Here is a 27,952-nt window from a genome sequence, read left to right as displayed (position 1 = left end):
ATATTATGAAAATGTTCTGTGATTATTTTTGTTCAAAAATGTGAATTATTACGGGTAAAATATTCACAATTATTACATTTAAAAGCTATTCCCGATAATTTAAAATATCCAAGAAAATAATATTATTTACTTCTTACATAATATTATCAGGAATCGACATATAACTTATTAATATTAAATAATATTGTAACGCGCTATCATTACCATTATGATGAAATATAATGTTTCATTATACCAATTGTTATTATAAAGAAATAAAAATAATGATGACTCGTTATTTGTAAGGCGTTACTTCCAATCTCTGCTAACATTATACTAATAATTTTGCATGTATTAATGCTTTAGTAAGAATCTTGCCTTTATAAAAAATTTTAATAACACTTGAATAGCGATCTCAATATCATGAAAACGATTCGAGTTTAAAATTATCGCTACCGTATCTTCTATTTCTTTCAGTTTGGACTCTGCTTCCTCCCACTCGATGATACATTCTTATCAATCCAGGCTGCGATTGGTGCGCGTGGCATGACGCACGCGTCGTTCGCGCTTCAACTGGATTCCCCTCGCCGTCTCCGGACTTCGGGCCCCTTCACGACGGCTGCTCCAGTCGCTCATCGGCGCCCGGACGAAGCGGTAGTTGTCGCGTTTTCACGGTCGAGCCTCACCTCGTCTGCTTACCCACGTCGAAGCATATCCTTAAGAACACCATGGCATCCGTGTGCATCATCGGTTCCGGCAACTGGTGAGTCTCCAGGAGGGAAGCGATAAACGGATCTTCCCCGACGGCGCGGCACTCGGCCGGACGCTCCAGCGTCGTCGGCGAGAACGTCGACGAGAAGCGCGACGATCGATTCGCACGTGCCCTTCGCGCGCACATGCGGACATACGTTGGCGTATGCTTGTTTATCACGTGCCCCCCCCCCGATGGGATCGTCGCTGAGACGCCTTCGGGAGGAGCATCTCGCGCGCGAACGGAATCCGCGTTAATTGCACTCCGCACAGCCCGATGTCTGTTTCGGGCGTACGTTAATCACGTGCCGAGCGGGAAAACCGGAGCGTCGAAGCGCGCGCCGAGTGCTCGTGCTTCGCTCATGCGAGTGCTGAGAGAGTTAATTAAATGTTATGGTAATATCGGGAGAAAGTCATAAGCGGGAGATAATGTTGTCGCGCGCGGTGTAGGAAGATAAATATTTACGCCAGAATTATTCAAACGATCATAATATGTAGTTTACAGACTATTATTTGTACATCGCCGATTGTTGCGGAAAATTTGCGGAAATATTTTAGCCTTTCACATTTCATGTGTACTCTGAAAGGACTTTCCAAAAAGTTGTGTGAATTTTGTAATAGAAGTGTTTTTAAGATCTAACGTGCAGTAAATTTTTAATTTGAGTTTTTAAAAAATTTCAAATTGGACAAATTTCTTGCTTTTTCCGATTAAATGAGCAAAATTTTCTAAGTCCCTGGCGTGTGCTACGATTATGTAGTAGAAATTCAAGAATGTTACGTAAATAAAATATTGACCTATGTTCTCTGATAAAAATTTTTTGTAGAATTTTTTAGATTTTTTTCAAAATTTCTGTTTAATTTTATAAACATAATTTAATATAATTTTCATAAATTTTTTATAATTTTCTCAAAAATATTCAGAAAGCCTACATTCTTATAAGCAAACAATATTCCTAGAATATTATATAAATATTGTATGAAGAAATAAATATTATTATTTATTTCAATATTTTAAATCATCAGGAATATAATAACTGTTATATTTCTAGAATATTATTTAATATTTTTTGATATTATGAGAATATTCTGTTACGTGTTTGTTTTACATAATATTTATAGTACATTACTTCAATATTCGTGGAATATTATAAAAATATTCTATGAATATTATTGTAGTCACACATTCATGTTTATATTATTATGCATAAAATATTTATAAACCCATTTTAATTATTAAATTTAAAAATTGTATTTCCGATAATTTAAAATATTAAAGTAAATAATATTTATTTTTTATACAATATTCATATAATATGTATTAAGAATGGACATATAACTATTTTTATTAATATATATTTCAGAAATATTACTCAACATTGAATAATATTAGCGCGTTTATAGGGATCTCGTCTTAAAATTTGTCAAACATGTGAGTTCCGAAATATTCTGATTGTGAGATGTCTCATTCCATAATTTTTAAAATATACTTTTAACTTTTCTAGATTTTATAACGTTTTATCAAAAATTATACGACAAAAAATTTTAGAAAAAAATCTTAGGCTTTTATAATTAACATATATGAAAAGTTTTGAAAAATGATCATGAAAGAAGATTAAGTTATATTACAGTTACTGAAGAAAAGTAAGGTGACGTTTTCAATTAAGGATAATTTAAGATTTAAGGCGATTTTTATTAATTTGTGTAAATTTAATAATTAAAATTTAAGAAGATTGTTATTGTCAGTACAAGCAGTAAAGATTACGATTTCAAAGATGAAATTATTATGTATTCAATTGACTGTAAATTTTGGAAATATTATATTTAAAAATGTTTATATACAAGTTCTAATCATGGATCGGCATAATTAAATGTACGTTAATGTACATTTTTAATGTATGTTATCGTATGTTTAGTGTTCTAAATACAATTTATAAAAATATTATAATTATAAAAAATTATTAAAGATATTTTGAGATGTTATTAGAGCGATTATTGAAGGTAATATTTTTTTTTTCTTACATATCAGTAATGATTGAAAAAATGATATGTTATGATAATTACGTTATAATAATTATGTTGCAATAATTATTAAATAATATAAGACTTCAAGAAAAATTTTTTAAATTTTATTAATATAAGTATTCCTGTAAAACATTTAATTTTGCAAAGAATTTTGTCCATTTTGGATCCCTCGCGTACATTTACCAATTGTATTCGTTTTTGTAAATAATTATAGAAATGTTAAAAATTAAATAGTTTTAGATCCTCTACAATAGAAAGCAGTTCTAACATTTTAAAGATATTCTAGTTGCTTATCATCAGAGCTCAGCTGTTGAAACTGACCAAGATACATATAATTAATGTTTAGAAGGTATTTGTATATCTTCAGCAAGTGATTTTTTGGCATATCTTACATACCAAATGAGTGACGTGTGAGCACAACAACTTACAGGGCACCATTCTTATATGTACAATATTTGATAACATCTTTTCCTTCACCGTTACGTTCTCTCACAATATAGTTTATTATCGTGGTGTATTACCGTGTTTTATTTACATGTCTCGATTATATTCTAGCTTTAATATACCTCATATGCCATATTGATAAGATTGTAACACTGATCTGCAGTTATAACTGTTGGCATTTATGCAGTTTAAATCTTTATGCTCTACAATTTGACGTATTACTCATCTCTTCATGAGGGGAGGACCGAATCTATATATAAAATAGGCCAAGTTCTTCGACCCATTTAGAACTCCACTCATAATTGAAACTGTCACTTAACTGTAGCTGTAACTTTGTTACAAGTTTTTTTTAACGAGTTTACTTTTCAACTGTATTATTAATCCCCCATAGATACCATTGAGTTTCACTGCTCAGGACTGGCTTTATCAACTAAATAAACATAAAAATCGGCCGATTAAATTTATGAATTGCTAACTGTAAAACTTAAAATTGATAAGTACTAACCTTGGACCATTTGGAGCTACGATTTTTTTATGTGCACATATAAAGAAGTTACAAATTTTTTACAACTACGAATTTTCCTAATTCAGTCTTTAATTCGAACACGTACTAAAAACGTTTTCTAATCGAATTTTTTAAATTATTTTAATCAAAGTTACTTAATTGTTAATTTAAAATATTATATTTTATATAAATAAATTATAATTTGCTGAAAATAGACACAGGAAACAAAATAATATGATCAATTTTAAGTTTTATAGACTATTCTTAAATTTAATTGGCCGATCTTATCGGAGCTTATCGGAGATGGTAACGTTTTTTAATCATACCCTAAGTCGCTGATAGAAAAGTTCTGATATACTCTTTAAATATTTAAAAATTGTATAATTATATAACTTGGAAGTGTTTTACTTTTTTATGCGTGTCTGAATTTGAAACAAAATTCGTTTAAGGAAAAATTCATTGTTGCAGTAAAAAAATCATAACTTTTTATACATATACACGTATATAAAAAGAATTGTAGCTTTAAATAGTCCAAGGTTAGTAGGGGAGGAAAGAGTACTGTAATGATGCCTGCTTTAGAAAAGTATAATTATTTGATAGAAATCAGCAATTTTAGTTTACAGAAAATACGAAAAAAGTAACAGAAGAAAAGACGGAGAAAGGACTACTTTACTAAAAAAATATTGTTTTATTTTAGAAATGATTATTGAAGACAAGTGTAAATGGTTTAAAGAAAAAAAATATATAAAAATATATATCACACATTATTATGATACTCTACATTAAAAAAAAAAAAAAAAAATGCGTGCAATGCTCTTTGTACTTTTTTTGACATAAAGCTCAGTAATATAAAACTTTTTCATCGCATTTTCAATAAAGCACAGAACGTTTTCTCCAACTCAGTTTCGTAGCATCGAAATTATTTTAGGCTTTTATAAAAGAGCAACGACGTTCTGCCATTGTTGATTCCTGTTCATTATTTTCACTGTTTTCTAAAGTGTCGGCATTTTACTCGTCATCTCTTATCTTTGACCTTTTCGCCGTCAGTTTTGTTGTTAGGAAGCTCGCTGTAAAATAAATCTCGCAATCACTCGCATACTCGCACAAAAAATGCACAATTTTCTTAGCAGAACGCTCTTTCATCTTAAATAATAAGTCTGTTAGGCATTTCTATATTCATTATGATGAAAAAACTTTTTATTTATATTGTCTATCAAAATAAAGGTTAAAAATAGCAAAAAAAAAAACAATTGATTTTGGCAAAACAACTTCGTCACACATTCTGGGTTGCTGCATACGATCAGTTTGTGCTTGCCGCTGTGCGAAACATGATTGATAAAATACGACATCTTTAGCTGATAAATTTTTGACTTTTTTAAGAGAGGAGATCCATTCCCTTTTATTTACCGTCTATCGAATAATTTAAAATCGAAAAAACTCGTCTGAGTCTTTAAATTAATTTCCACGATATCTCCGAAGCGTTAAATATACTGTAAAAATGTACTACATGTAATCTGTTTTAAAATACTTTATATTAATAATGTTTAAATAGAATGTATATTAAATAGAGTAATACATTATATGTATATGTTGTATATTTTAATAGAGAGTTCTTAAATGGTATAGTATATAATATATTTATAATACAAAATATAGAGGGAAGGTAAGAGTCGCAACGGATCGTGTGGGGTAGTGAGATATCATGATATCTGATATAATGCGCATCGAATTCTGAAACCAAAATTACTCATAATTACTTCGTTACAGTCTATTTAGACATTGTGGGATGATTGCTGGTCATTAGTGTTCACTGCGTTTTTATAAAACTGAATTAGGATGATTGGAAGAACTCTGGCTAATAAACTGATGTTGTATACAGATTTTTCCTTTTTTATATATATACATATATATATATATACACACATACACACACACACACACACACACACACACACACACATATACATACACATACATATTTTATATATATATATATATATATATATATATATATATATATATATACATATATGTGTGTATAGTATATTTAAATAGTAGAAATCAATCAGTAGTACCAATATTAACCCTCCGTGGTCACACCTTTTGAAAGCCCGTAATAATTACAGTGGTAGTGAAATGATCTCAGCGCAATTAATCAGTCGTATTCACAGTTTTCGTTCTTTGAGGTAAAAAAATAATTGAGCATGCTTTAAACACTCAGTAGAACATAAAGATACAGCATATTTGTAAAGATTTTAATTGTTATATATTTTTAAAAATCACAAAAGTATAACAATTTGTGAAGAATAAATTTTTTAACTGAAAAATCATAACGTTTTTAATTTTTAATTTTTGTTTATAAAAATGTATGTCTCTACTTTACAATGACACTTTCAGAAAAAATAGTACAAGTTTGCGTCCCAAGAAAAAGGAATTTGTTATCTAAGAAATAAAGGTGGCCATTTTTTAAAGAAAAAGAAGTATGAAGTGTGTCAAGTATGTTTGTATTAACTTTTTGGGATCCAGTAGATCCTGGGTGACCACAAAGGGTAAAACGGAGACGTAAGTCGAAGCTCGATTGATATGCTATTATAAAAAGCCTTGTTTTAAATTATCTCATGTATAACTATTCGACTAGGACACGCGAAAAGTTAATCAGGATGCTTATCACAATCATGAATTCACAGGGGCTCGGCCATCGCCAAGATAGTCGGCATGAACGCGAAGAAACAGAGCAGCTTCGCTGATCGTGTCACCATGTACGTTTACGAAGAGATGATTGATGGGAAGAAGCTGACGGAGATTATTAACCAGACGCATGAGAACGTCAAGTATCTTCCGGGGCATAAGATTCCTGAGAACGTGGTAAGACAACCCTTTTGACCGACAGTTAACACTTTGCAGATTTTGTATTTCTTATCGCACATGTCGGTAAAGTTTTCACTATCATAAGTACATAATGAAAAAATTAGGATTGAACGCCTATAATATAAATAATTTATTTGATTTTTAATATTATATACTTTTATTTTCACTAGAGTCAAATACAATCTTATAACTTGATTACGTTTTCTGTATTATCCAACTTATAATAAATTACATAGTTTATATTGCCTACATGAAAAAAAATCGTGTAATAAGGAAAGCATAAATAATCTGTCTAGACGATAATTAATATTAGAATATCAAAACGCGATTTGAAGATAATACAAATAAAATCGAGAAAGACCAGTATACGCTCCTAGCAAGATATTACGTATACAAGGAGAATTTTAGAAATTTTCATCCAGTTCTTCAATGCAATTTTTTGGTGATTTGTGAAGCAAAAATAGAATACGTTGCGGCATTTATTAACATACGGCTTTTTTGCGAGTTATAAATTTTTGAAAATCTGATAAATCTGACACTCTGAAGAATCGGGTTTGCGTTCGAAGCTTGGTTATAATTTTTTTTTTTTTTATATGTGTTCTGTTGCGTTTGTTGCTTCTTAACTTGTATCAATATCATCATATTCAAATTTTTGTAATAACAATTATTGCATATAAATTAGCAATGTTTCTCGTAGACGGTATTTTGCTGATTACCGATGTTTCAGCTAAATATTATAGCAAATTTAGTGTTATTTAATAAATCCGTACAATATAAACAAAAAATAGAGTGAAAAACGGAACAATTATTCAATTTTTTAGATAAAAAATGCCGCCAATGTCTCCAATATCTCTAAAAACAATAAAAATAAATAAGTACTTGTAATGAAGAAATCCGTTGTCACAAGTTCGCTATTTATAGCATGTTTTGCAGCAACTTCCAACGATTACTACTTACAGTATTCACAAAAATGAGCTCTTATCTATATTACCTGCTTTTACCTCTATAAGTCTTTACTTCTAAAAACGATGTAGAATTTCTCAACACTTTCAGAAATTATTCATATAAAAATTTGAGTTTTCTAAAAAATTATATAATTGTATAATAATTCTGAAATTTATGTAGAATTTCAAGAAAAATTATCACTAGCATTGGTAATTCTTAAATTTCTTTAATTGTACGTTTTTAGTTGTTTGAATTATTTTAGCACTTCAATTTTCTCTCGGAATTTTTGAAATTCTAAATTTCTTAATGGTTTTTCCGTAAAGAATTTTCTTTAAAGGAAGATTCCATAGTACAGAAATTTGAAGTTCAAACTGTTCAAAGTCGCTAAGAATCGCTTTCCAAAAGACGTCTGCTATCTTTTAGTTTTAGATTTCTCGCGTGTCTTACATGAAAAGAGAAGATGAGTGGTCAGTTTGAGTCCGGAATCATTATCATATTGCGGACAGCAATACGGTTCATCCTGAACTTTAATCGTTGTACTCTGACCGCAATCAAGGTGGTCGTATTGATTTATTGCGCGTCTTCATATCTCATCTTCTGTTGTCACAATGGCAAACTCATATCTCCAGACTTTTTTTGTTGTTTATCAAGAACATCATGTTTGTTTTTTTCTACTTTGAAAAGAAAAATTTTAAGAAAACTTTGATGTAACTTTGATGAATTTGACGTTTTATTAAATTTCAATTTTTATAAATTTTATTTATTTTTCTTTATGAAATTGCTATGAAAAATTGCAGATAATAATAACAAATTTATTTCATTTTATTCAAATTATTGAATAATAATAATAATTAATTTGTATTGAAATTTTGATGAAATCACTGGTCAAAATGTTTTTCAAAATAAGCATAAAATTCAGTAAAATGTTATCAAATTTCATTAAAGTTTTTTGATCGGTGTATATATTTATTCTCCTTTACCTCATTTAAAATCAGTACTTTTAATTTTTTTAATTAAAATGATTAAATTATAACATTATTTACTGTGGGATTTTATTTTGCTCTAAGAAATAAACTACCCTTGGCTATATTTCTCTTGAAAATATAGCCAATGAAGGATATATTCGTTTCACCCTTGTGTAAAAATCGCTGTATAAAGTCGGCTAAGAATAACACGACTTCATGAAATATTTATTCTCTGAAGACATGACTTTGTACAACGTGTACAACTAAGCGAGAACGCGTCGAAAGAAGGGTAACGAAGGGGACCTGAAATACGTCTGGTTTAACTAGGGAATATAGATAAAGGGTGTTTTATTACTATTTTTATTATTATTTTGCTTTTAATTTGAAGCTGATTTCTGCTCTTCGTTTGATCGCAATACAAAAAAAACGTTCTTTAAGAATATCTTCATTTTTACAATATTAAATATTAAAATAAACATAATTTGTTTACATAAAGAATTTTGTGTAGTTTTATCAAGAAAAATATATTGTTAGTGTTCATTAATTGCATGAGTTGAGAGGAAAAAAATATTAAGCTAAAAAATATAACAATATTTTTAAATCAAGAATTAGAATTTTTTAATTTTAGAAGAGAATCGCCAATGTTGGCCCATCTCTCCTAAAGCGGCATCCCCGTATTTCTTGGAAACTAAAAATTTCACTGTACTAACAAAAACATGCTGATCAGATAATTATAGAAATAAAAATTCACAGTTTACACATTCATATTTTTTTAATATAAAATCTGCTAAAAACAATCATCTTGAAAAACGAAAATAAAATTTGCACGATTGTGTCTTGCAAATTGCACAGTGGAAACAATAGTGAGTATATTATTGGTAATATTAGATCATTTTACATGTTTGTAGCTTCCTGAAACTAAATATATATAAATATAAATATAATATATAATGTATATATAAATATAATTTTGTTTATATATATATATTTTTTTTTCATATTTTCCTTGTAATGCGGTTTGAAACACAAAATTGCTATGCAACATAAAATGGACTTTGTACACCTCTTTGTCAGAACAGACAATAACTATGAAATCTTTAACTACAATGCTGACAGATGTTTCAAGAATTTTTTCATATTTTTTTTAGTATTTTAAGACAGGAAAAACAGCGTCGGATTTACGTAATAAAGTGCCAAAAAAGTTTATAAAGTAGAAAGATTTAATTCCAGTTTTATAATTTTATAAATTTTGTTGTTTAATATATGAAAATATATTTTATTACTTTGTTTATCAATTTATTTCATAGTTAACTTCTCCATTACGAGACTGCTTGAATTCTGCTTAGGATGCCAATTGTGGGGTCCAATTTCTCAGACATGCTTTTTAGATCATGTTACAAAAACGTTAATTATTACAAAATACGAAATAGTATAAAAACTATTCTATCATCTGATGGAAGACACTTTCTATTTTGTATTTATCCTTTTAAAGTTTTAATTTTAGCTTTTGTTTAAGAAATATTATCCAAAAACAAAATGGGGCGATTTTCTTCTATTATTATCAAAATAATTGTATTGTGCTCTTTAAATGACTATTATAATATTGAAATAATTATTAATCAATAAATCAATAATTAATAAATTAACAATAGTTTATGAAAAGTTTATATGTTTTACTAAAATGAAAAATTATCAAATTTTTTTATAGAAAGTTATTACACATATAAATTATGTAAACAATGATTGTTAAAATATATAAAATGTTAAATTGCGATACTGATTCTGTCAAGTTCGATTTTGTAGTTTTCTTCCTCCAGCAACGTCCAGTGTCCAGTAAGCACATGGAGAGAGCTCGCAAAGACCGAGCCAGCAATGACGCACGTAAATGTGAAAACATGCAAAAGTGTCAACGTAAGAATTCCGCGATGCTTGAGGTATCATAATACATAATAGCAAATAAATAAACATGGAGTCGAACAAAAAGAAACGGCGGAAAAATTTATCTATTAAAATAAAGTTAGGAGTAATTGAGAACCTTGACAAAGGATTATCCGGAAAAGAAATAGGGTAGACTTACAGTATAATGAAATCGGCTGTCAGTAAAATTAAAAAAAGGGGAACGAAAGAATTTTAATTTCGATTTTAAATTAACTACAAATATTTCTCTGTAATAATTTTTATGTAAATTTCGTTAAAAGAAATATATTATTATTTAATACATTGCAATTACTGTTATTAAGACATTTACAATAAACTATGAACTTTTTTAAATAATAATATAAATAATTGTAACATGGATTATATGTATAATGATAATTAATTTTGTAAGTATTATATTCGAAGGAAGGGTCACCAAAACTCATCTACGGTACTGAACGCGCACGATTTTATCAATCTCCAACCTACTGATTTGATTTGACAGAATCGGTATCGCATTTTATTTCATATTGGATACTATTATTGGATATTCGATACTATTCTTTCTGCGTAAACAAAATTGATGTAAATTTGGAGTTATTAAAGAACTTTGAAGCGAAACTTTACTAGGGAATAAAGTTTATTTTATTTTATTTAATGTTATTAAACTTAAACTTTTACCCAATTTATTATTTATCAACTTATTTATACATATAGAAAAAGTACACATGTCCGGACAAAAAGAGAAATGACGATAACAGGATAAGAATAAATGACTGATGACTTTGTTTGATCAAAACAAAGTTACACCAGCGATTTCTTTTATCTCAAAACATTCAGGATTTCCCGCGTTATCGATACATCACTTCAATTTAATTATATCACCAATATCACTTTCCTTCACAATTTTTTAGATATTGACTGAAAGAAAACAGGCTACAAAGATAATCTGCTTCTTCAAACCGGTTTGTTACTAACTATATGCCTGGCTTTCACATATTTTTAAGAAAACGGAAGGTTCAAAGTTCAAGAGCACAAAAGAAAAATACAATACTTTCAAATATAAAATCGTCGCGCTAAGTAAAGATCCAAGAATTTGATATATCTGAAGTTTTAGAAATATAAAGTTCTAGAATTTTTTACAATACAAAAAATCGAGAAATCCTATATTTGAAGATACAAAATTTGCGTCGAAAAATCTTTTGCCATTTACAATTATATATTATTCAACAGTTTTAAGATTGTATCGATTATACAATTTCAACAAAAGTGATTTTGCTGAAAATTATTATTAAGAATGTAACGATTTTTGAAATTTTATTTGAATTTCTCGATTTGAGGCTCATTGATTTTAATTGCGTGAAACTAAACTAATAAAATGTTTTTGCTAATTATTAATCTTTACTTTATAAGACAGGAGTTCTGATAATGGCGCTATTCTATTTTTTTTTTTTTTTGTATTATAAGGAAATTGTAATTTCTATTCCTGCTTTCAATACTTGTTCTGCCAGATTTTTAATACTGAAATTAATCGGTAGGTGGCAGTGATTACATATACTCCTAAATAAAAAACTTATATCTACATATCGTATTAATTTCGACTGAGTTTTATTTTTCACAAGCTGTTTTTTCCTTTTTCTCAAGTCGAACGTTTATGTAAATTAAACAAAAAACATAACAAAACAAAATAAAACTAAAAAACAAAAAACATATAGACAAGAAACGTAAAATCAATTCGTGGAGTAACTCCACAATGCATATTTTGTAGAAGAGAAGAGGATAATATGATACTCATTTTCATTTTATTGAATAACTTTGTTTATAATTAATATTTTTTATTGGAACTTGAACGATTACATTCGTCAGAGTGTTGTTTGACGGATTCTAAACTCAAAGTAATGAAATATATATTATTTAGGATGTGATTTATAAAAATCTAATGCACTGCATAATCGAAAGAAAAAAAGTGGTTGTAATATGGTTATCCATAAAAATAATTTAAAAAAATTAGTTTAGTTTAAAAGAAACACAGTACCTTGTTACAAAATTATATATTTTTAATTTTTTATTGTTTAGAATTTTCCTGCGTTTAGAAGCTTTAAAAATACTATTAGAAATTTCATTAAAAATATCATTTTATCCCTGTTTAACATTAAACAACAAGCATAAAATGATATCTTTAATGTTTTTAAACACCGCTTTTTAGAATGGCAATCGATTTATTGATGAAATATTTCGATATAAAAATTCTTATAAAACCATATTAACAAAATTTTATGTTATTGTTTTAACTTTGTATAACTCAAAATGTATACGGCCGAATAAAAAGTTAAATAACAAAAAAAAACACTTGAGAACAAAAACATCTACAATTTGTTTTTCATGCAGATTGTCAATCTACCCAAATTTGCTATTTTCAATTTTAAATTTCTAATATTTCTGAATTCAGCAAACCTAGTTTTTATAATACATTTTTAAACGATTTGTCAATTTTTAAATATTGACATTACTACAGAGAACCACAGAGCAACTAATATAGTGGCTTTGAAACAATGTTACATTTTTAGACAAGGAATAGAATGAATTATAATAAATCTGACTTATAAAGAAAAGCTATAAAATTTTAAAAATAATTCCATCCGTTCTCTAAAGATTAATAAGCCTTTATATATTATTTGTGCATATTCTAGTTTTTCCTATTAAAAATATTGAACATGACTGCGCAGTTAAATAGTTAACGTGTGACGTGTGACGCTTATCGCATTTAGCCGCGTATTTTAAAATTTACCTATTTCCAAAACTTTACAACAACTTAGTTCATAAACAAAACCTTTGTAGCTTTTTTAATCATGTTTTAAGCGATTAAATTTAACGTGAAGTTTTGCGCGAATTTTCATAAGAAATATATAATAGTAACTAATAATTACATTTAATTTTTAAAGGAGTTTGTAAGTTATCCAAACATCTTGAAAGTATATATATGCCTAAAATCTATCTCCTAAATAAATTTTATTATCTTACCACTATTTTTATTTATAGCCAATACAATCTTAAATGGTCATTCAAGAATAAATATAAAGAATTTTATTTTGTGAAGTTGTAAATGTGAAGGTCGTCTTCTTGTCTATATTTAGAATCGTTTAAGTGGCATCTTCTTAATATTTAACATTGTATGCTACACATTCGAGACGTGAACGATCGTGATTTATACTTTATTGACTCAATACTTAAGGAAAATAAGTATTGAGATCTGTTAGTAATGATAATATAATTAACCATTACTTTTTTGGCTAATACTTAGTACTGATTTAATATTGCCGGATGTAATAAAAAATGCAAAAAATATACGCGAAGCTCATTAACTATATTTATTGAATATATTGAATTTTGAAAGAACAATATATTCTACATACAATTGTAGATAAAATAAAATATATTCAATGTAGCTATTATATTTTTTTATTTTATACTGAATTAAATTTGTACCGCACTTTAAATTAAATTCAGTATAAAACAGAGAGATACTTCGAAAAAAATATTTTGTATTAAGAATAATAATACTATTGACTTGACAGATTCAAAATTGAATGACAAAGAAAAAAGAACATAACAAGCCATGCTGGATTACAGTGCGATTTATACTTTTACGTTACATAAAATATACAGTTGCAGTCGTTTCGACTTTTCACTAATTGTAAGTCATTATCACTGCGTAGAACAAAGTGCAGTAAGAAATTGAGTGGTCCGTGTTTACATTAGTCTTTTTTTCGTTGATATTATGTCATGTCCTGTTGAAGATATAAAATTATTCCGATATAACGTGAAGTTCTAACTGACTTCTCCCTCATTCTGGAAGACATTTAACTGTGGTTGACAATCATTGGAGGGAATACATATCATTGGATGGAATACCATTGGATGGAATACATGTACAAAACTTTATTTGCTTGGATAAAAATGTTGTTGTTTTATTCAATTCTATTATTTGACGAAAATGATGACGAACTATTATTAGTCGTATTTATTGATTTGTTTGAATCATTCCAAATAAATTTGTTTTGTTACAATAAAATTTATTAAGTTCAAAGAAATCGTTATCTCTGTGTGTAAATTAGTTAATTTACTAATTGTTTAATGAATGAAAATATAATAATTTGTATAATTGCCTAATTAATATAAATATTATTTAAATTTGAAAAAGAATGGTTACTAATTATATGGATATTTATTAAGAAATTATTAAACAGAGTGTAAATTTTCATGAAAGTTGGTATATATAGATCTTTGATATCTTTGTTGAGAAGTCTACAATCCAAATTCTAATATAAAAATGGCTGATCCAATATTGTAGATCAAAATACAAAATTTAGTTATTCTTTTGTTTATATTATTAGTGTAACATAATTTTTGTTATAATATATAAATATTAACCCAGACAACACATTTTATAAACATAACGTTTTGAAAACATAAAATTAGAATGTATATTTTAGACATTTTGAACAAATTCAAAACATCCAGATTAGATCTATGGATATTTTAAAAACGTCTTAAAAACATTCAGTGTTACCATTTTGGTAACGTTTAAAAACGTCTATTTTACGCAATGGACTAAATCTGAATTAAATCAATACATTAAACAAATTCAAGTAGATCAAGTATAGCCTAATGACATCACTGTATGATACGAATTTTAGATCATAATTTGGACAAAATAATTCTTATAGATTTTTGTCGCTGAAAACGATTCCGCGAATGAAATTGTTTTACCACATCATATTTTTTAGCTATTTTAGCTCAAAAGTGTCTAAAAGTGCTATTTTTAATAAATTTTAATCTAATTTTTTTTAATATATGTCATGATATTGCAGATGTCGTTTGCGAATTCATTTTCAGTGACAAAAAATCTGTAAAAATTATTTTATCTTCTCTTTTTTTTTAAGTCGCACTGCCTTTGCATTTTGCTTTTTTACATTGCTATTTCTATTTACAGTTTTTTTATTCCTTTATTCCAGAATTATCTTTGTCTCTCTTTTTTTGTTGGAAGTATCTTTAAGAACATTTTAGGAATTCTGTTATCTGCCATTTTCTTTACAAATTCAAATTAAATATATAAAACTGCTTTTTTTTTAATATCCTTCATGAAATTCCAGAACACTGGAAGCGAACTAATGTTAATTCAATACAACCTTTTCTCTCATTTATTTTCTTAATGTAGTCACCCAAGATTTAGTCACTTTAGTGTTAATTCATTCCAGATTGCGATCCCGGACGTGGTGGAGGCTGCAAAAGACGCAGACATACTTATATTCGTAGTTCCGCATCAGTTTATCCAAAGAATATGCAGCAGTTTGCAGGGAAAGATCAAACCTACCGCTGTCGGTCTGTCGTTAATCAAGGTACACCTTAATGTCCCGTATATAATTTTTGAACGTACATCACGTCCAGTTTTTTACTTGTTAATTTACAATTGGAACTGCTACATATTTGGAATATTTTTTTTAGGGCTTCGACAAGAAGGAAGGTGGTGGCGTCGAGCTTATATCTCACATTATTTCGAGACAACTGCAAATTCCAATCTCGGTCCTGATGGGTGCTAACTTGGCTTCCGAAGTGGCTGACGAGATGTTCTGCGAGACCACCATTGGTAAGGAAAGGGATTAAAATTCTAATCTTATATTTAAAGAGATTTTCTACTTTATTGTGCTTTAGAAATTTTTTTTGAAAAGTAGGTAAATATTTTTTCAAAATTACTTTTTGCTCTTTATTTTTTGTTTGAAGATTGATTTTCTATTTTTCTTTAATAAAAAATATGAATAATATATTTTTAACAATAGATCTATTTGATTTTCTGTCAGTGTTTAAGTCTCAAAAAATATAAAAAATTAAGTTATCAAGATAATTCTATTTGCGACGATAGCAGTAAATATTGTGATTAAAATGTTTTTTTATTTTTAGTCTATTAGAAGATCCGGAATCATGGTTATCGATAAATAATGCAGAAATCAAATTGGTTCTATTACGAATAAATTATTATTCGTATTTTTTATTAAAAAAATAGGACATTAATTTTGAAATAAATAAATATAGGACAAAAGAAGTAATTTTGAAAAACACTTCCTCAAAAAGTTTCTAAAAAACCTAAAAAAATTAACGCAACAAAGTAAAAAAAAACTATTTTGACCGTTAATATGTAATAGTTTAATCGCGATTATTTAAACAAATAATTAATATCTCGAAAGATATTATGTTAGATAATGTTAACGATAAGAAACGTGCATTTAGCGATAGCACAGTTTTGTCTTACAAAAATTGATTGCGTAATAAATGATCGCGTAAAAAAGCGTTCAATGATTACAAAAAATATTTTTTTTTGATTCTGCTATCTTGACTATCCTGTATTTTATCGAATTGCATACACTGATCTTATTTTTCTTCACGCCTCACTAGCCTGATTCATAACGCACGAATGCAAGGTCAACCTTACGTATACACGATGCTAGAAATCGATCCGAGTTCTCGATCCGAGAAAAAGTTACTAAAACTTGAATCGTGGACACCGGACACAAGCAACTCGGATAAAAATCTCGAATTGAAATCTCATACAGAAAAATGCATCCCGTCTCATTTTTCCTAGTTGCTAGATTCAATTCATAGTGCCAACATTATTTCTTTATAAATATGTATAGTTGATGAATGTGGGTTAATGTAACGTTGGACATCGAAAATTGTAATTTTTACAATCTTTAATAAATAAGAATCATAATACTTTAATGTTGGTATACAATTTAGTAGCTAATCTCACATATTCAACGATAACGCTAGCTAGAATTATCAAAGTACTAGATATTTTTATTCGAGAACTTGAATCGAGATCTTAGACCGATTTCTAGCATCGTGTACATAAGGCTTTAATGGAGCTTTTAATTGAAGAGCTTACATAGCATACATATAGTCTTAAATTGAAGTTTCCAGAAAGTAGAGATTATACGTTATAAAACATGTTTGAAAAGCTTTATGTAAATCGCGTAATTTCTGTTCCTTAAGTATATGGGTTTACTGTTGAAGAGATTTACTATTAAAATAAGATCTGCAATTTAGATTGGAATTTGCAGGCTGCAAGGATAAAGCGATGGCGCCAGTACTTCGCAATTTGATCCAGACGTCATATTTCAGGGTGGTAGTTGTTGAAGATGTAGATTCTGTGGAGTGTTGCGGAGCGCTAAAAGTAAATAATGACTACTTACTTTTGATCAATTTAATTTAATTTATATTAAATTTAAGGATGTATTATATTTATTTTTTAAATAATAAAAATTGTAAAAAAATTACAGATTATTTTACATTGCATTTAAAAGCAATATAAACAATTTTGCGGCAATTTTGGATTAAACAAATTATTTTTATATTTTTTAAATGATATTTTTTTTCAAATACGCGAAAAGAAAAATAAGAAGTAGAAATATAGTCTAATGGAAATGTAATTAAGAAACAGAAATCTAATTTTTTATATAGATATTTTATTTGTTATTAAAAATTAAATTATTTAAAAAAAATATAATGTTATTTATACAACTTTGTTGTTGACTCATATGTATATAGTTTATTTAAAATATAAATATTAATACCTTTAATTTTAAAATCATTTCTTATTTGAATTAAGATTTAGATAACACATTAATTGGTTCGTATTAATGTTTTATAGAATATAGTTGCCTGCGGAGCTGGTTTCGTCGATGGATTGGGTCTGGGTGACAATACGAAAGCCGCCGTGATCAGGCTAGGCCTTATGGAGATGATCAAATTTGTTGATGTGTTCTTCCCGGGAGGAAAATTGTCAACCTTCTTTGAAAGTTGCGGAGTGGCCGATTTGATTACAACGTGCTACGGTGGACGCAATAGGAAGGTTTCGGAGGCCTTCGTCAAAACTGGCAAGGTAATGTAAAATTTATCGAATCGAGCATTCATCAATTTTGCATTTTGACTAATTTGACGAAATTTTTAGATTGCTTAGATTATTAAAAGGTTTTTAGTGTTTGTAAAAGAAATTTTCAAGAATATTCCCAAATAGTACAGAATGTTGAAAGAACATTGTTGAAATGAAGCAATGTTGAAGGGTTTTTTTTAACATTGAAAAAATAATTTTTTCTAAATTTGTTAGAATTTATATTAATTTTTTTATTGATGATCAAAATATTTCTATAACGTTGAGGCAACATTGAACGAATTATTTTTCAAAAAGATATTCTTCTGAAAAGAAATAGTATGACATATTTTTTTATTAAATAAAAATAAATTTTAAGCATACAAAGTTAAAAAAAATACATTAATTTATCTAAACAAGAAAGCCTTCCACGGTCGTAGCTAGATCTTAGTGCTTTATATTTACTCGTGTGATTTTATATACTTTCTCAGATTCAACACAAACTGCGCGCCGTTACTTTCGATTATAACACAGCTATAATCGAATAAGAGTCAGTAATGTCACATTTATTATTAAATTAAAATTAATTTAATAATACTTGATGCTCTTTAGCATCTAAATATTAACCCTCTTTCCCCTGAAAAACTGTAAAGAATTTATAGCGAAAAATATCACCTCAGCCAGGGTTCGAACCTGGGACCTCTCAAATCTCCGGTACGAATGTCTTAGCCAACTCGACCACTAAGGCTGTGATGATATTTCTCGCTATAATCGACTATGAGTTAGAACGCTTTCCGAGGCAGCGTGATTTAAAATAGAAAGATATTTGACTGTTAATGTAACATATAAATCTAAACAAGAAGACCTTCCACGATCGCAGCTACATCTTAGTGCTGTTTATTTACTCGTATGATTTTATGTATTTTCTCAGATTCTCTAGCTGAGATGCTAGCTTTCTCGAAACCTGGCTAAGGTGATATTTTTTGCAATAAATTCTTTACAATTTTTTCAAGGGGAAAAGGTTAATATTTAGATGCTGAAGAGCATCAAGTATGATTAAATTAATTTTAATTTAATAATAAATGTGATATTACTGACTCTTGTTCGATTATAGCTGTGTCATGATCGAAAATAACAACGCGCAGTTTGTGTTGAATCTGAGAAAGTATATAAAATCACACGAGTAAATATAAAGATCTAGCTACGACCGTGGAAGGCCTTCTTATTTAGATTTGTATGTTACATTAACGGTCAAATATCTTTCTAGATTAATTTGTACTATTTGCTAGATAGCAATCTGTCGTCATTTTGACGTTGATACTTACAATTAGTCAATTTAGATTACTGATATTATTTTATTTATTTAAGATGTAATAATGTGTTTAATTTTTAAGTAAATTAAAAATTTTTGAATTTTTATAAAATTTTGATAACTTAAAAATTATTAAAGATTTTTTTCTTCTTAATTTGCTATAAAAGTTTTTTCTAAATCATTTTTTTTTTTTTTTTTTTATAGGCCTTCACATGTAATTAAAAACTATATGAGAATTATTATTAGCAAAAATTAAATTTTATAGTAGTAACAATTTATTATACATATGAAATATACATACACACACTCTCACATACACACACGCAAAATAATATAAATAAATATGGATCTTGGAATAAATGAAACATCTAACATTTGAATAATTCTGTTTAATTAAAACAAGACATTAAATCATACATTTAATTTTATGAAAAATTATGTACAAAAGGTTTTTCTTTGATTTAAATTATCTTTAACTTAAATTGCATTATCCTTTTATTTTAATACAAACTCTTTTACATGATGAAACTGTTAAAGAAAGAAATCTTTGCAATGTTTGTGACAACAATCAGATTATATTCGTAAGAGTAGACATCCCATCCGTTCATGCTTTTAAACATTACCAGTACTTTGATCCTCTTGCGTGGCTGAAAATAATACAATATATTAGATGAATTTTGTTACATAAAGATATACATAGCAATGCATAAACATTTTACTTTTGTATGAATATTCCAAAATAGTATATAGTTATGGTTCTCATGTCTTTTTCTATACTTTACGCTCAATTTTCTTTCCCGATTTCTTTTAAAGAGCTTACGTCTGCTGACAAAATTAATCGAGCCATGCTGGAGTTAGTTTGCTTCTGCATCTAGTATTTTCTGGTTTAAGTACGCTTGAGCTACATTGTGAAAACAATATTAACGAGAGTCTTATATCAGTGTGCGTATAAATTATAGTAAATTATGAACAAAAGTTTTATTTACCCAACACTTAGATGATCAACAAGAGCTTGTGTCAAGTTGCTCGCAGCCTGAACTGCATCTTTTCGGTTTTGCTTTGTTAAAACATTTCATACATTATAGAGATTGTAATAATTATCTTTGGTGTAAAATTGAAAAGTTCATATGTGTATATATTGCCTTGCCTTTCTTTTTTTGCAGCTTGCTTGCTTTGGTGTTCCTTCACAATTGCAGATAACATTTCTGATAGTTAATTGTTACTTGACTATCTCAATAAGTATCTCGTTGATATTCTGTAATATTTAATAAGACTTACTACTCTTTTAATATTTTTTGGCATATGACTCTCCGATTCTCCGAATCCAGCCTTCACGCATTACTGCATTTTCCAGAAATTGGTAAAAACTTGCTCGCTCCGGCAAGCACTTTTTGCTGTAGTTTATGCATTACTGATGCTTAATTAAAGTCAAAACTAAGATATAAAAGGAAGATAGAGCGGTAGAGTCGCAAATAAAAGCAAAACGGAAAAACATTCATTTATTCGTACGTCTGAGTCAATTTGATCCCCACGTGTCCGCTTCAAGGTTAATTACAAAAGAATGTTGATTCTTATTATTTGAAATTCTTCTAATTTTTTATAATAAGAATCAATTGAAGATATGAAGACAGAGGAATTAATTTTAAAAATAAAAATCAATACTTTTTAAATTTAGACTTTGCAAAATTAGAAAATAATTTTATAAATATATTTATTTTATTTAATATTTTTAAATAATATAATATAAGATATAAGTACATAATATATAAGAAATCTACATTATACATTAAATAAATGTTAAATGATATGTAAGAAATCTACATTATACATTAAATAAATGTTAAATGTCAATTAAGCAATGTTTCTGAATGTTGCATTGCCATGTTTGCAAAAAATTCATCAGACTTTAAACGTTTATGAAAACGTTCAAATGTTTATGTTTTACCAACATAGAATCTAATGTTTGGAACGTTGAAGTCATTTAGCATTTGCAATGTTATAATTTAAGGTTTCTGAAATGTTTCTTTAAAGTTTGCATGCTATATTACAATATTACATTTTAATAACATGATAATGTATTCATATATGATTTTTAATTTATTTTATTTTTTTATAAATTATTTTATTATATAATAACGCAATGAATACATGTGATTTGCAGTCTATCGAAACGTTGGAGAAAGAGATGCTAAACGGACAGAAACTGCAGGGTCCCTTTACCGCCGAAGAAGTCAATTACATGCTAAAAGCGAAGAATATGGAAAATAGGTTTCCACTGTTCACGGCAGTTCATCGGATTTGCATTCATGAGCTAAAACCAATGGATTTAGTCGATTGCATACGCAGCCATCCGGAACACATGTAAGCTCACAATTGTTATCATAGCATTTTGAAAGTGGTTCACTAATGTAACAATAGGAACAATTAGCCCGCTCAGATCTATGGATCATTTATCACTGAGAATTTAGTTAATCTAACTTCTAAATGGCCAAAGTTCTTCGGATCGAAAAGAGCATAGATTGCTTAAAATTTCAAATATCCAACATTTTTTTCAAACAGAATCATTTCAAATTTCTATGTAAAGTGAAACACATATAGATATATCAGATATAGAGACTTGATAACTCAACACTGATGCTAATCTTGGATCAAGGCCGACTGCTTTCTGATTTTAAAGTCTTATGAAGTTGCATTATTTATAGTTTTAATAGTGCCAAGATTTTATGGATCTACAATTTCGAAACGTAATTTTCACATACATAGGATTCTAAATTTTATAAAATCGAAATAACAAATTTTGAGATATTCACGCAAATATAAAATTCTATAAATCTAACATTTTATAGAATGCATAGCCCCGAGGATTCAATTCCTTGAGAAGTTTTATGATTCAAATTTTTTATATAACATTCCCATTTGTTCTCAGTACAAATTATTTAAATTTTGATTTTGTGACTCCATAAATCATACATAAATTTTTTTACGGATCCAAGGGCTCTAAATATAGATTTAAAAAGCTCGAGTATATTAATCAATAAAATCTCACATCGCGTTGAACGTGATGAATAAATAAATTGTTATATTTTACAATGTGAATATATGTACATATATATTTTATCGCAACAAAGAACTTTATTCAACGTTTTGACCGAGTAGAAGAATTTAGATCTATAGATCCCCAATCGTTGATTGTTGTATGCGTTGCCAGCGAACGAATTTTGTTATGTAAACCGAGAGAAAGAGAGAGAGAGAGAAAAAAAACAAATATAACTGATTGTTTATTGATAAAGAAAAGTAAGACTTAGCTCTTCTGTCCCTTGTTTTCCTGCAATCTTAAAGGACGTTTCCTTTATTCATGCATGATTTATAACTCTAGATTTTATTTAACTTTTTTCTAATGAAATTATATGTATAGTGTTATTAAAACATTTTGATGAGCTTCAGGAGTGACTTTCGTATTGAGATGACGTGAAGAAAATAATAAACTACATAAACACACACATACACATACAGAATGTTTGGCAACAAAAAAAATTAACAGTATGAAAAAAATTTAAGGACAATTATGAAAGTTTAAATGATTTTAGATGATAAAACAACATGAAAATTAAGACTAACAAAATTGTGATTGTGGTTTTCATAACTAGAGGTAATTATATTTTTTTATTATATATTATTTTTCGTATTTGTTACTTTTATATACCTTTATATTTATATTTTTTTACAATTATAAATTTTTATACATTTATATGCTTTAGGCACTTTTGATGTGAATATTTAAATATTTAGATTTATAAAAATTAAAGATAACAAAATTTTGGTGAAGATTTTATTTTTTAATTATAATATCTTTTAATTATAAATATTCACATACTTTAAGTACTTTTTACATGAATATTTAAACATTTATAATTAAAACATTTTGTTATGCATATTTAATTTTGGTTTTACTTTTCTAAAATTATTGTTTAAATTTTATATATTATATAGGGTGAAGTATTTAACTTGAAGGGTTTAAATATTTTAATAAATATACATCCTATGGAAAAATTGACTTAGATCAAATTTGTTTGTTTCGAAAGCGATAATAAGATAACGTTATTGACATTATGTTGTAGATGACGTTACTTTCGGTGAAACCGATATTAACTTCATTTTTTAAAATGTAAACCCTTATTTGTTATAGCATATTCTTGTAATTGAAATAAAAATAGGAGTTTTGATTTTAAAAAGTAAAATTGATATCGGTTCTTTGATGATAGTAGCGTCGTATACGACACAATTGATAGTGTCATCTTACTATCTTTTTTAAAACAAGCAACTTTAATCTAGATTAATTTTTTCAAAGGATGTATATTTCTTGAGATATTTAGATGGTTCAAGTTAAATGCCTTACTCCCTTATACTATGTGTATATTGTATGTACACATATACAGGGTAGTTTGAGTAATGTAAGAATCGCAAATAATTATAAAAATAAGCCACTAGCAAAAATGTTTCAAATAAAAGTTGTGTAGTTTTATAGGGGAAGTAAGATGGCGTAGCATTATTTGACATTAGAATGTCATTTCAAAGTTATTTCAAGATCAACTTTTTTTTTTTAATGGCAATATTTTTTTACAGGTTTTTGAAAATGAGTTTACAACATTTTTGAAACGTTTTCAGATCTGGTTTTAAATTAATTTTGATGACGTCATTACTTATCTGTGACACTTTTTATTTTCGTGATTGTTAACCGTAAGGTTTTTCAAACAAATAATTTAATGATAAAATGTGTTTTATATTGATCATTTAATTGCTGTAAATAACTTTGAGCCGACATACTTATTAAGTTACTTGTTTTAAGAGTTTTATAATTAACAATTGCAAAGATGGAATAATTCATTGATAATGAAGTAATGACACCTTCAAAATTAAATCAAAACGTCAGTTTTGAAAACACTGTGAACTCAATTTTTACAATTTTTATCTGTAAAAAAAGTAGTGGTTGCCATTTAAAAAAGAAAAGTTGACCTTAAAATGACCTCTTAAGATCAAACATGTTTTATTCTCCCCACAAAACCACAACTTTTATTTAAATCATTTTTTCACAAAATGTTTATTTTTCAAGTTAATTGCGATTCTCACGTTATGTGAATCATCCTAGCTATATAATATGTATATTATATATTATATATAGATAATTTTATATACTATCACGCACACATCTACACATAGATTACTTCTATCGTTTCTAAAAATTATTTACATATTTTATAACATTTTTTTGCAATCCTCATTCATTAGTTAGCTGTAAAAGCTACTTAATTCAGGCTGACGATAAATATCTGTATCGGGAACTGTGTCAGCCCGAAGGGGTTAATTCGCATTCACTCCGTATTTAGGAACGAGGACGCCTCTCCGTCGTCGATGAAGCTCAAGTCGCCCAAATGCCATCTTTGAGGATGCCGTGCGTCGTTCTTCGAAGGAAGACTGGTCGCCATTAAAAATCAACATCCTAAGTCGTACAAATGCGTAATGCTAATTCAATGATACATTGAATTTATTTAACCATTGTCAAACCGAAGTGGAGTATTAGTTATTAAGCTGGAGTTTAATTGGGGATTTTTTTATTGCGTGCTTGTTATTAGTGTTCTTAACCCGGAAAAATTCTCAGAAATTTTGGAAAGGAACATTTTTCCAAAATTTTTTTGGAAAAGAACATTTTGTTCTTTGCCGTATTTTTTTACAGGTTTTTCCTTTAATGCCACCTTTATTGTTTTCTACGCATGTGCATGCGTCAATGGTTTTAATATTTCTTTCATACTTAAAAAGACTATTTTAAATATATACTATAGTTTAAAGCTCATAAAAGTGACTTATTTTGAGGAATTTTTTAAAAATAAATTGCTAAAAACGAACAAAGAATTTCCAATTACCAACATATCATATGTAATTCTTTAATTTCTTTCGGTAATTCTGTTACTTTAATTCTCTTAAAAGATTTAATAAGTAATTTATCAATAAAATCAGATATCATTATCAGTGCTTTTTTTCATATTTTATGAAAAAGAAAACAGAACAATTCGGATTTTTCTTGATTTTATTTTTCTGGAAAATTAAGAACACTACTTATCACGTTGCTAATGGTTGGAGTGTAGTATTAACATAGTAATCCTTTATTACATTCTTTATTTATTCGCAGAGACATTATTAAATTTAAAAAGCTCATTTTTACATTAAAAAAAAAATTTAGGAATATTTAAATAATAAACAAATGAAACGAGCGAGTTTGAATGTTCTACAAAGGAGAGGTTCTACTAATAATATTGATCAATATATTAAACGATGTTCGATGCAATTGTGATAGTTTATAGACTTACAAATCTGTAAACTGTGATAGTTTATAGATCATTAAATAATTCACATCTCATGTTGTGATTATTAATTATTCTTTTATTTATAATAATACTTTTTTTCAAAGATTTTGTATTGCAATGTATATATAAAGATAACTTCTTGAAATTCTTTAGAGATATTTCTTATTAATAATTTTGGTGAATATGAAATAATAAAGCGAATTTCTTTATATGGAATCATTTTGCGTATAATGTTCCGCCATATAATATAATTATATAATACGGTCTCTATCTTTGTAATTAATATCAGATGTCATCGAAAATTATTTTGGCAGAGAATTAAGCAATTTGTTAACATTTTAATAACGTACGTTTTCTCTTTTTTATTTTACTTACAATTTTCACATATATATATAATCTTCAGAGCTTTCATCTTTGAGTAGAACAAACGTAAATTTGTAGAATGATATTATTATTATCATATATATATATGAAATTTATATTATTATTTATTATTTTTATTTGTAAATTGTATGATTTTTTGTTTATTTTTTTATTTGTGTACATAATTGATATAAATATATCTTAATGTTTTTAACTGTATCCGATAGAATATATCGATTATGTCTGCTCATAATTTCAGTATTACCATTATATAAAAATTGCTTTATTTCTTACACATTTTACGTACTCTATTCATTCAAATGTTATAAATGTACAGTACTCGGAAAGTTTTATGTTTTGTCAAAAGCTTGAGGAATGTTTGAAGAACATTGTGCTTTTTGTAATTTATTAATCCTAAACATACACACTTTTTTTTGTTACTGTACTGGGGTCTGGCGGATCTTCCACAAGTCTTTTCATCATATTGTTCATTATAGAGAAAATTATCGTATTATGATTAACTTTTTCCAATCACAAATAAACTAAAAAAATACTATTTATTCAGAAGTAGTATCAAATTTAATAATTATCAAATCTCATAATTATCTAATATAATAACTACCAAAAAATATTAATTACTTGTCAATTTACAAAAAGCTAAAATATATTATATTACTATAGTTGTTTGAAAAATTTATAATTACTTTGCCAGTAAACATAAAAAATTCCTTTGATTTTAAAAGGACATGTTTGAGCTACCAAAAAATTTGGCAATTAAAATTTTAATTATTGTTAGTAAAACTATAAGACTTGAAAAATGACAAATTTTTAGTTTTCTGACAATTTTTCAGATTAATATAAAAATTAGATTTGAGTTAAAAAATATGCAATGTTTTGTAATTTATATTTATTTATAAAAAATAATAAAAACAAATAAAATACATAAAAAAATTAATTTTTTTTATATGTATCTTTAAATTTTTTGTATATTTGTATACAACAATAATAATCGTGAGACTCAAAAGAAATTTTGCACTGCGAATACATAAATAAAAATTTTGTGTCCTCTGGTGTGAATAAAATTTGTAAATGATTGTAATCACTGGGTTTTTTCTCTGATTCGTCTTTGGACAAATTTTTTAAAATCTATAGAATTGTAATACTCCAGTTCAGATTGAAAACGGAGTATTTGTTCTACCTCTCTCAGCTAGGAATTTATATAACTACAATATACAATAAACAAATGCGATTTGTTGGTATACTATGTTCCAAGTCTCAAGCTCAAATATAGTAAACCCAATAACAAATGACGCTATGAAAAAAATTTCTGTATTATCGTGTTTATTATTGTTTACGAATAACATCTTTAAAAAAACAAAATATAATAGGACATTGTTTTATGTATGAATTTGCACTATCAACTTGGAAGAAAATGAATATAAGTTTAATTTACCTGTCAAAAAAATTTCACAGATAACACTGTTTTATAGACAACTCAGAGACTCCTATTGTTAATTAATATCATAGGCATATTGTCACATAGCCTAGCGACAATTTCTGTTTCTGTTATGAGACTTTTATTAGAAACTTTTAACTCTT

At 27.4% G+C, this 27,952-nt stretch overlaps 1 protein-coding gene across 3 annotated transcripts; it reads left to right on the top strand.

The window, feature by feature from the left end:
* Positions 1 to 584: 584 nt before the first annotated feature.
* LOC105194117 (glycerol-3-phosphate dehydrogenase [NAD(+)], cytoplasmic) lies at positions 585 to 26,206 on the top strand. 3 transcript variants are annotated; one of them, XM_011158852.3, is made up of 8 exons: positions 585 to 742; positions 6,388 to 6,565; positions 15,654 to 15,794; positions 15,901 to 16,042; positions 17,511 to 17,623; positions 18,101 to 18,331; positions 21,793 to 21,992; positions 25,016 to 26,206. In XM_011158852.3, exons 1-8 carry the CDS (start codon positions 708 to 710, stop codon positions 25,071 to 25,073), a joined length of 1,098 nt encoding a protein of 365 aa, XP_011157154.1. In that variant the 5' UTR covers positions 585 to 707; the 3' UTR covers positions 25,074 to 26,206. The 3 variants fall into 3 exon arrangements, with proteins under 3 accessions (XP_011157154.1, XP_025994576.1, XP_039312576.1); XM_026138791.2 differs by lacking the exon at positions 25,016 to 26,206 and adding an exon at positions 23,219 to 23,237; XM_039456642.1 differs by lacking the exon at positions 585 to 742 and adding an exon at positions 1,103 to 1,125.
* Positions 26,207 to 27,952: the final 1,746 nt, after the last annotated feature.

The sequence above is a fragment of the Solenopsis invicta genome, chromosome 13 (genome assembly GCF_016802725.1).
Source record: "Solenopsis invicta isolate M01_SB chromosome 13, UNIL_Sinv_3.0, whole genome shotgun sequence".
NCBI lineage: Eukaryota > Metazoa > Arthropoda > Insecta > Hymenoptera > Formicidae > Solenopsis > Solenopsis invicta.
Note: the sequence above shows the minus strand (reverse complement) of the source record. Positions and strands in the feature narration are given on the sequence as shown.